Source organism: Excalfactoria chinensis, chromosome 19, assembly GCF_039878825.1.
Source record: "Excalfactoria chinensis isolate bCotChi1 chromosome 19, bCotChi1.hap2, whole genome shotgun sequence".
In the NCBI taxonomy this organism is placed as follows: Eukaryota; Metazoa; Chordata; class Aves; order Galliformes; family Phasianidae; genus Excalfactoria; species Excalfactoria chinensis.
In genome coordinates, this window is record NC_092843.1 from 5,762,230 (window position 1) to 5,772,125 (window position 9,896).

The 9,896-nt window shown below is 54.8% G+C and overlaps 1 protein-coding gene across 7 annotated transcripts; it reads left to right on the forward strand.

Annotated features, from left to right (window-relative positions):
• Positions 1-422: 422 nt before the first annotated feature.
• ALDH3A2 (aldehyde dehydrogenase 3 family member A2) lies at positions 423-8,126 on the forward strand. Of its 7 annotated transcripts, XM_072353597.1 has the most exons (13): positions 672-810; positions 988-1,066; positions 2,195-2,381; positions 2,565-2,796; positions 2,895-2,980; positions 3,742-3,950; positions 4,090-4,207; positions 4,336-4,477; positions 4,594-4,760; positions 5,224-5,323; positions 5,466-5,701; positions 6,659-6,782; positions 7,101-7,224. In XM_072353597.1, exons 3-12 carry the CDS (start codon positions 2,220-2,222, stop codon positions 6,737-6,739), a joined length of 1,533 nt encoding a protein of 510 aa, XP_072209698.1. In that variant the 5' UTR covers positions 672-810; positions 988-1,066; positions 2,195-2,219; the 3' UTR covers positions 6,740-6,782; positions 7,101-7,224. The 7 variants fall into 7 exon arrangements, with proteins under 7 accessions (XP_072209700.1, XP_072209698.1, XP_072209699.1 ...); XM_072353599.1 differs by lacking the exon at positions 6,659-6,782 and having other exon boundaries at positions 423-810; positions 7,101-8,126; XM_072353598.1 differs by lacking the exons at positions 672-810; positions 988-1,066 and adding an exon at positions 1,753-1,860.
• Positions 8,127-9,896: the final 1,770 nt, after the last annotated feature.

Genomic DNA, 9,896 nt, shown 5'->3' on the forward strand with positions numbered 1-9,896 from the left:
CTCCTTCACCAGGCTCTGCTGAATGCTTTGTGAGCAGGGCAAGGAGCAGCACAAAGACGTGTTGTCCAAGCCTAACGCAGGGTAGGAGTCTGTCACCGTGGTGCTTTGCTATAATTGACTCCAGGAGAGAAGCAGGAGCAGGAGGCTGCTGCAGTGGAGGGAGGAAGGGGGGATCTGAAGCTCGGCTTCTCAATAAAATGTCTTCTGCTGCTTTATGTAAAGCCCTAGGGATTAGACAGCCCCCAGCACTGCTTACCTCCTGATTCTTCTGGAGTTAATTACTTTCCCCATAAATAGTTCCCTCCTTTATTGTTTCTTAGTGACTGAATAAAAATAGAAGATGCTGTCAGCTCCAAGGCGTGAGGAGCTCGCTGCAGACCACGCGTTGTGCTGGGTGCTGCCTGCAGGGTTTCTTCCATCTCACTCCAGACCCCAGGCTTCTCTGAAATCCATGCATCTCGCCCAGCTGCTCCAGGGAGGCTCAAGTGATCTTCTGCAATGCTGAGAGAACACTCTCAGCTTGTCTTCTGACCATAACTGGCTACATGATGGCCCTGTCAAGGGCCAAAGAATGGCATCATGCTTCTGTTCTCTCTTTCCTGCCAATGCCGAGGAGCCTTAAGACCAAGTTTCTGCAAAAGCATGGCACAAGGCAAACCTGGATAAGACAAGAGGGGGGACATTTGCCTGCTACATGTGATGCCAAGCACAAGAAGTACTGCAGTGGGAATGGAAATGCTCAGGCTGGAGGCTGAGAATTCTACATGCAGAAGAGCAGACTCTGGAATACGGCCATGGTGGAAAAGCGAGGTAGGTAACAGCCTCCCTGATCTTGCAAGCATTCCCTTGGGGGTGTGCTGACTGCAAAGGGTAAGTTGCATCAGTGCTTCCCAGGGCACAATGTATTGCCCCACTCTGAGAGTTCAAAGACTTTTACTCCAGTTGCAGCAGTGTTAACTCCTTATCTCATTTCTGTTGGACTTTCAGACAGTGGGGCGTGTGGCGGAGTTGGTGTCACCTCTGTGCAGGGATGCTAACAGGAGCAAGGCAAGCATGTTCTCATCAGGTGAATCTCCCGCAGGGAAAGTTCCCACTTTCCCTGCTTGTGTCTTTGTGAGTGCAAACCCAGCTTCCCGTGTACCACAGTGCGATGGCTCCGTGGAGCCCAGCCTGTTTTTCTCTCACATAATGTCTCCTGCAAGCAAGTATTGCCAGATGCTCTTGTCATTCCTTTCCCCAGCAGACTGTTTACAGCTGAGATTTGTGCAATAGCTTGTGCAACGTCCCCGTGCTGGCTGGGGGACAGCAGTGCTGTTTGCAGAGCCAGCAACAGACATCGGGGGAGCAGTGCAGAGGGGAGGGAGCGGCTGTGGGTTCGGCTGGGTATGGGTTTGGCTGAGCAGCATTCACAACGATAACGTGGCCTCTGTAGGTGTGTCAGATACGTGGCCTGAGGAGCTGCTGGGTCTGAAATGGGAGCGTCATTTCCAAATAACCCCCGTGCATTTCTCAGCGGAACAGGTTTGGGCAGGACTAATTCACTGGAATAAGCCCGGCCTCGTCTTAATTTCCTTCCCCGTTTTCCTGCCCCGTGTATCCCACACGAGAGCTGCACTGGGGTTAGTAACCGGGCCGTCCGTGTCACTGCGCCGTTCTACACCAGCTCGGCGCTGCTCGGGCCGGAGCGGAGCAGGGAGGGAAGGCCGCCCCGCGGCACTGCCCCATTGCGATAAGGGACCGCGGGTGGAATTTGCCCCCGGTCCGGCGCACCGACAGCTCAGCCCGGCACAGCTCGCAGCCCGCGCGGAGCTGCCGGACGGCTGTAAGCGAAGGGAGCAAACCCTGACGGTGCGACCCGAGGTAGGGCGCTGAGCCGCGGCCATCACTCCGTTCGGCTCGGTTCGGTTCGGTTCGGCTCGGTTCGGTCCCGCTCTCTCTCCCTTTCCTTTCGCCCCCGCTCCATCAGCTGGGAGGGGGGAGGTGGTCCGTGCCGCTGTCACGTGACCGGAAGGCGGAAGCGGCCGCTCTGAGGTGAGCGGGGCGCGGGCGGGCCGGGGTCGGTGCGGGGACCCCCTCGGCCCTGAGGGACCCTCCGGTCCCGGCACTGCCCGCTGCTCCCCGCTGCGTGCCGCCCCCTCCCGGTCGGAACTTTGCGATCTATCGCGTGTGGTAAATTCTTTAAACTTTCGCCAAGACTCGTGAGCGAGCGCTGAGCGGCCATGGGGAGGATGGCGGAGGTCGTAGGCCGGGCGAGAGCCGCCTTCAAGTCGGGCCGGAGCCGGCCGCTGGAGTTCAGGCTGCAGCAGCTGAGGAACCTGGAGCGGATGGTGCAGGAGAAGGAGCCCGAGATCCTGGCGGCCATCGGGGCGGATCTGCACAAGGTGCGGGGTTGTGTTTGGCTCGGAGGCCGTGGCGGTGCTGCGCGGAGCCGGGGCTGGGGGGGCTTTAAGCTCCCGGCCTACACAGCCGTTTCCTGCCGTGGGGCAGCCGGGATTCTCCTCGTGGGGCCGTTCGGGTGTGGGAGGTGGGAGCTTTTCGGCCTATCCTGACCCGTGTCATTGCAGTGCGGCCACAACGCGTACAGCCACGAGATCATGGGGGTGCTGGGGGAGCTGGCCCTGGCCATGGAGAAGCTGCCATCGTGGGCGGCCCCTCGGCCGGTGAAGAAGAACTTCCTGACGCTGCGGGACGAGGCGTACATCAAACCCGAGCCGCTGGGGGTGGTGCTGGTGATCGGGGCCTGGAACTACCCCTTCGTGCTCGTCATGCAGCCTCTGATAGGAGCCATCGCTGCAGGTGGGAGCCGCCACCGCAGCCCGCATCCCGTGTGGGGGTCTGCGTGGGGGGCACGAGAGGGGCTTGAGAGGAGCACGAGGGCTGTGCGTGTCTCCTAGGCAATGCGGTGGTGGTGAAGCCGTCGGAGGTCAGTGAGCACACATCCCAGCTGATCGCCGACATCCTCCCTCAGTATCTGGACCGGGTGAGTGCAGTTTGGTGCCTGGAGTTTGGGTACCTCAAGGATATATCTGCCTTGGTATCATGTGGTTGATGTGGGTTAGAGTTGAATTATTTGCCCCTTATCACTAAAAGGGCGTAGGTCGGAGAAAGGGAGATATTTGAACTGGTTGTAGAGCATGCAGGCACGCTGCTATATTCTTCCTGCTTTCGTGTAATTTATTGTGCCTTCGTAGTCTTGCTGCAGCAGGGCCCTCTTTTTGGTGTTCATCGTAGCATTCAGGGCTGTGCAGGTGTTTCTTTCTGCAGTAACTCCTTTTTGGGATGTGGCCTGTAGGTTTGTGCTGTTCCTGTGAATCAGGCTGCTTGCTTAGCAGCACTTGGCTCTGGCATTCACATCCTACTGTGCTGGTAGCCTGATGTGTTTTCCCTTCTTGTTTGATGTCTGTTGCATCGTTTCACTCAGACTTTTCCTCTTGACAGCACAGTCCCAGCATGTGTGTTTTTCTGGGCAGCGAGTGTTTAATGTAGGTGGGGAGTGAGAGCTGAGGAAAGGGAGTGCCTGCTGGTCATTTATGCTCCAAGTCTTAAAGTGTGGAAGCAGCTCCTCAGCCTGACTCAGCTCTGCTCTTGAACTCAGTTTTTTTTCAGTTTCTTTGGGATAACATGGTAAATAAAATTTCATTTAGCTGGAAGGAGCAGAAGGTACGGCCTCACAGCCAGCTGCTCACTTGATCTGATTGCTTTAAATCAAGGTACACGCATGGCTTTTGTTTGTCCGTGCAGGAGCTGTACCCGGTGGTCACTGGGGGAGTTCCTGAGACCACAGAACTGCTGACACAGAGGTTTGACCACATCCTTTACACCGGGAACTCCGCTGTGGGTAAAATCGTGATGGCAGCAGCTGCCAAACACCTCACACCCGTCACCCTGGAGCTGGGTGGGAAGAGCCCCTGCTACATCGATACCAACTGCGACCTGGCTGTTGCTTGCAGGTCAGCCTGCTGTGGGGCTGAGCAGTGGGGCAGGGGGATGTGTGTGGGCTCTGAGGGACCGTAGGTTCCTGAGTGGTCCTGCTGACATTGGTGGCATTAGAAGGGACAAGGCAGAGAACCCCTCTCTGTTTTTCTGCAGGCGGATAACATGGGGGAAGTACATGAACTGTGGGCAAACCTGTATTGCTCCAGACTACATCCTGTGCCACCCGTCCATCCAGAGCCAGGTGGTGGAGAACATTAAGGCGACACTGCAGGTGAGCTTGGTGGCTCTCGTGCTGTGGCAGTTGTCCCTCTAACCACAGAGGTGTCAGTTTCTGTCCTGGCAGCACCAATGCTGCTGCTAAGCTGAAGGTGTGTCAAGTGCTTGGTTGTGTTGTGGCAGGAGTTCTACGGGGAGGATGTGAAGAAGTGTCCAGATTACGAAAGGATCATCAACAAGCGTCACTTTAAGAGGATCATGAGCCTGCTGGAAGGGCAGAAGATCGCCCATGGGGGAGAGACTGACGAGGCCTCCTGCTTCATAGGTACCTGTGCCGGGTGTTGGGCAGGGGAAGTGGGGGGTGACACCCAGACTGCGACCCCCCAGTCCTGTGTTGGCCCCATCTGTGGCCCTGCTCAGTGCCTTTCCTGCCCACCTCAGCACCCACCATCCTCACGGATGTTACTGCGGAGTCCAAGGTGATGGAAGAGGAGATCTTCGGGCCGGTCCTGCCCATTGTGTCTGTGAAGAACGTGGATGAAGCCATCGAGTTCATCAACCGCCGGGAGAAGCCGCTTGCCCTCTATGTCTTCTCCAATGACAAGAAGGTGGGTCAGGGCCCTCCTACTCCAGAATGCTGGCTCTGCACGCTTTGGTTCTCCATGCAGCAGTCCCAAGCACAGCTCCCCACAGGACCTGCATCGGTTCCTGTTGTTTGTATGTGGGTTGCAGTATTTGACTCGTGTGTTGTGTTCCCAGAGCTGCCTGGTGCATGCTGAAGGGCTCAGGATTTGCATGACATTATGAAACAGAAGGATAGCAGCTGAATTTCCTGTTGGGTGATCAGCGTGTTGTGTTCATGGTTTTGCTATTTTTAGTATCTTGCTGTAGAGAAGAGCTCTAGTCCTTCCAATTTTTACTTTTCACTTAGCACCCCTTTAAGAGAGGGCTTGGCTTCATTGTCAGTGAGGGAAAATTAACATGATGTCCTGATGGCCCATGTTCCCCTCCCAGTCCTGCCAGTCTCTTCTGGGCCTTTGTAATTTTTACTGTTGTTTTTTCTTCTTTCAGTTAATCAAGAGAGTTATCTCAGAAACCTCCAGTGGAGGCGTTACTGGAAATGATGTCATCATGCATTTCTTCCTCTCAACCTTACCCTTTGGTGGTGTTGGTAAGTTACCGGAGCTCCTCCTTAAGCATTTTGACTTGCTGCCTGTTGGAACAGCAGTGGCTGATTTGCTGGTGGCCACAAGTGGCCTAAAGGTGTGACCAGCTGAGGCCACAGTGTGACCTGGCCATGCTCTGTGTCTCAGGGAACAGTGGGATGGGTGCCTACCACGGCAAACACAGCTTTGACACCTTCTCCCACCACCGCTCCTGCTTGATCAAGGACCTGAAGATGGAGGGCACAAACGCAGTCCGGTACCCTCCCAGCAGCCAGAAGAAGTTGGGTTGGGCCAAATTCTTTATTCTGAAGCGATTTAACAAGGGCCGTGTGGGACTGATCGTGTTGACCCTGCTGGGCATTGTAGCAGCAGTGGCAGTAAAGGTGAGCTGTGGCTCTTTGCTTTCTACTTGAGTGCGTGTGCACTTTGTTGTACCTTCTGCACTTCCTCTCTTTGTGATTTCAGCCCTTTCTTAGATCCTGGCCTGTTGTTGTTTTTTTTGTCTCCTCACATTTATGCTTGGCCCATCTGAAGTGATCAGCATCTGTTTCTCACTCTTGCTAATGACACCTAGGACAGAAATGTCCTCAGAGAAATCTCCCTGCCTGCTGTACTCTTTCTGTCCTGGATGGTGACACCTGCGCAAAGCTCCCTGCAGATACAGATAGGGGTGGTCTGTTTTTCAGATAGCTCTTCTAGATGTGATTGCAGTTTCAGGGCTTCCTTTGTCAGGGCCGTGCAGAAGGAAGGCTGTGGTGTAAGGCCAAAATCTATGACAAGCTCTTGTTCCTTGCCCAGTTGCAACCTATAACTGGCCTCAGCTTAATTATTTCCCTTTCCTTCCCTGTCTCCAACAGGGTATTGCAGAAGGGTGGGATGTTCTCTCTGCAGGGAGCAGAATCCTGCTGCCAGTGACTGCATGGCTGGGGGACTCGGGTTGCCTCCTGAGGTGGAGCAGTGAGGTCTGAGTCTCCCATGTGTGATTGCTCTTGGTTCTCTGTAGCTGACTGACCAGGCACTGTGTGCACCTGTGCTGGCTGCTCCCTGCAGAGATCAGCTGCACATCTTCCTGCTCCAGAGATTTGCTAGACTTAGGGCAGCAGCTGCTGTGGAAAAAGGAGACAGCGATCTGTTGTTCTTTGTTACTGCTGTGATCAGAAGTGCAGGAGCTCAACAAGCAGGAGGAAATAATCAGCCTACATAGCTGAGTCCAGGAGGAGGTGGAAGAGCCCATAATGACTGGCCTTGAAGTAACAGCTAGGGAAGCAAGCCCTGTCTAGGTGAAGGCTTCAGTGAATGGGGATGCTCACAGCACCTTGAAATCATTTGGGTTTTCTCAGAATCACCAGCCTGTGCTGAAGAGAAAAGCTCTCTTGGTTTTGCTGGCTGTTCAGAGGCGGGGCTGGCTCAGTGTGTGGTAAGGAGGAGCAGGTTTCAGAGCACTGCTGTTGCTGTTACAGTGAGGTAGGAGCCTTTCTCTTTTCCTGTGTGCAGACCTAGTTGAGGTTGGGTGAAGCGTTGTTAGAGCAGTGGATGTGGGGCATGGGGAGGCTCTTCCTGGCACTGGGGAGCAATGCCTTCCCCCCCCCAGCTCACGCAGTGTCTGATATAACCAGCAGTGCATGCATGCCCAGGGGTGGAGGCAGGCGAGCTGGATGTGGTGACACCCTGGGGACATCAAAGGGAGAGAGGGGGGGTTGCTTCAGACTGTTCTAGGAAGGAAGTTGGTCTTGTTTCAGCAAACCCCTTACAGGTGGGTGGTGTTGTGTTTTGCTTTCACAGATGGCTTTCTACTGAGGAGAGGAGAAGGTGCCATAACCTGCGTGCAAGTCATATTTTGGGTGCTCACTTCATGTCTGTTTCTTTCACTTCAGTCCTGTTTTTCTTTTGAGCTGGGTTATTTCTGTGAGCTGTTGAGCACACAGAGCAGCCTTGGGAAGGCACTAATCACGAGGAGGTCTGGACTCCTGCTTACTAACAAGCCATGCTGAAACAGAGGGACCAGTGGATACAAGCTCTCAAAAGGAGAACTGAAGAGCAAGAAATAAAGCACCTGACACCACCCTGTGTGCTGCAGAGCACTGCTTCCAGGAACACACACCCCCTGTCTTACACCAAACTGCCTGGCTTCATCCACTGACAAACAGGAGCTCACGTTTCAGCTGTAATTGCTCTGGCAGTGTTTTCCCTGCAGTTCTGGGGACAGTCTGCAGTTCTGTTGTGCTCCAGCCAGCCTTGCTCTTGGTGACAGGTGTGAGACAGGCTGTGCTGCTGGTGTGCTGGCTCACGCTTTGCTCTGATAGCATTGGTTAGGAATAAATGGGGTGAGGTTCCTGCTTGCCATCTATTTGGGGTGAAATATTCCTGGGTCCCTGTCAGGTGGTGCAGGCTGACTCCTTTTGGGGGCTGTGGGGCAGATCACAGCAATTATTTGCTAATTACAGGACTAGAAAGAAGATACATGGCCATGTCTGTATTTTACTAATGACAGAGGACCCCTGAACAGGGGACAGCAGTTGCTGAGTGTCCCCCGATGTGTTTGAGCTTCTGGCTCTGCTGCGGTCTTGCACTGGGTTATGACATGGGACCTGTTCTAACTTGGGGAGATGACAGTGGGGAAATTGAAGGTGGGAGGACCCTGCAGACGTTCTCTAAAGGAAATCCGGAAGTGATTACTGAATGCATTTCTTAGCCAATTGTGATCGCTGCGCAGTAGGTGGGATTTCTTCACGCCTGGTGAAAATCCACACGTGCTTTGTAATGAATTATTTTACAAATACAAAATAAATACTAAGAATTTAAATAACGAAGCAGGTGTGGTAAGTGACTGCAATCCCCTGTGGAATCCTGCCTGTCCGGTGCCACCCCATGGCACGTGTGTTCAGGTGGCAGCTGCCTCACGTGCACCTCCAGCAGCACAGATTGCAGCGTGGTGCCCTCCTGCTGTCGGGGAAGGATCACTAAGACTGGCTGGGCCGCTTCTGCCCCTGTTCTGTGCCAATCCATCCCATACGTGTGTCCCACCTGCACTCAGTCTGCCCTCCTGGGACAAGTGGGATTGCTTTCACGCCTTCAGCAGTGCTGAGGCTGGGTGCGGTGTTGGAGGGTGCCCAGTGCTTGAGCAGCACTGCAGTGAAGGAGCAGCACTTCCATCACACAGAGCAGCAAGCTGTGATTTGATGCTTGTGAGCTCACAGCACAAGGGGATGGCTGGGTGAAGGGACCATTGTATGGCATAGGGCCCTGGGCTGGGGCCAAACATCCTCCGATGGGAGGAGAGCGCTGTGCAGGAGCAGGGCTTGTGCCTGCTCGCCTGGGAAGACCTTGGCTGGAACACAAACTGCTCCGAGGTAACTTTCTTTTTCCCTTTCTTCTTTTTCTTTAACTGATCAACCACTTTCTTGGCAAGCAGTTGTGGCAGAGGATGGGGAAGGACAAACTGGGGTGGGTATGAGGGAAGGAGGAGAGCAGATTTGCTCCATGTGCGACATCACTCAGCGGTGGCATCGTGTTGAGTGTTCCCTGTGCTGCCCAGCAGTTTGTGCCCAGGCGCTGCGCTGTGATGGGTTCTGCTGCTCTCCCCGCAGCGCTGAGCAGCCATGGGGAGGATGGTGGAGGTCATGGGCTGGGTAAGAGCTGCCATCAGGGCCAGAGCCAGCTGCCAGAGCTCAGCCTGTAGCCGCTGAGGAACCTGGAGTGGATAGTGCAGGAGTGGGAGATCCTGGCGTCCATCAGGGTGGATCTGCACAAGGTTTGGGGCTGTGCAGTTCTCCCTTTGGCTGCACGTGGGTGGTGGTCAGCCCTGCTGGGGCTGCAAGGGTTCGGACCCACCGAGGCTGCGGTGTGACCTGGCCGTGCTCTGTGTCTCAGGGAGCAGCGGGATGGGCACCCACTATGGCAAGCACAGCTGTGGCACCTTCCCCCACCGCCACTCCTGCATGATCAAGGACCTGAAGATGGAGGGAGTGAACAAAGTCCGGTGTCCTCCCATCACTCAGAAGAGGCTGGATTGGGCCGAGACCTTAGGAAGCAATGTAACAAGGACTGCACAGGGTTGATGGTGTTGAGCATTGTGCTGGCAGGTGATACAGGTGAGTGGTGCCTCTTTGTGTCCCCTGAGCATCACCTGCCCCTCTCCTCCACCCCATTACCTTGTTGTGGGGCTCTGCTCCCCCCTGGGGGCGCTCAGCCTGCCTGTCCTTCTGGACGTTGTGGCTCTATGGTAAAGATTCCCTGCACCCAGCAGAGCCATAACCCATCATTTTCATCCTGCATTCCTATTGCTGAACTTCTTCGCTACAGTTTCTTCTCTATGAACTCAGCAGGTAGAAGTGAAGGAACCCCAGGTAACTCAGTCTGCTGCTGTGCTGTTACAGCCTGAAACCATAAGCCATGTCCCAGAGGTGCAGGTGGAAGGGAGCAGTTCCTGCCCCACGCTGCAGATAGGAGCCCATGGAAACATTGGGCATGGGGGAATTGTGTCAGAGGAAGCTCAGTCATTACTGAGCCTGGCTGTGTAACGTCTGTATGATCCCTACATAAAGCTGCCTTGTCAGCAGTGAGCCCAGCAGTGTGTGC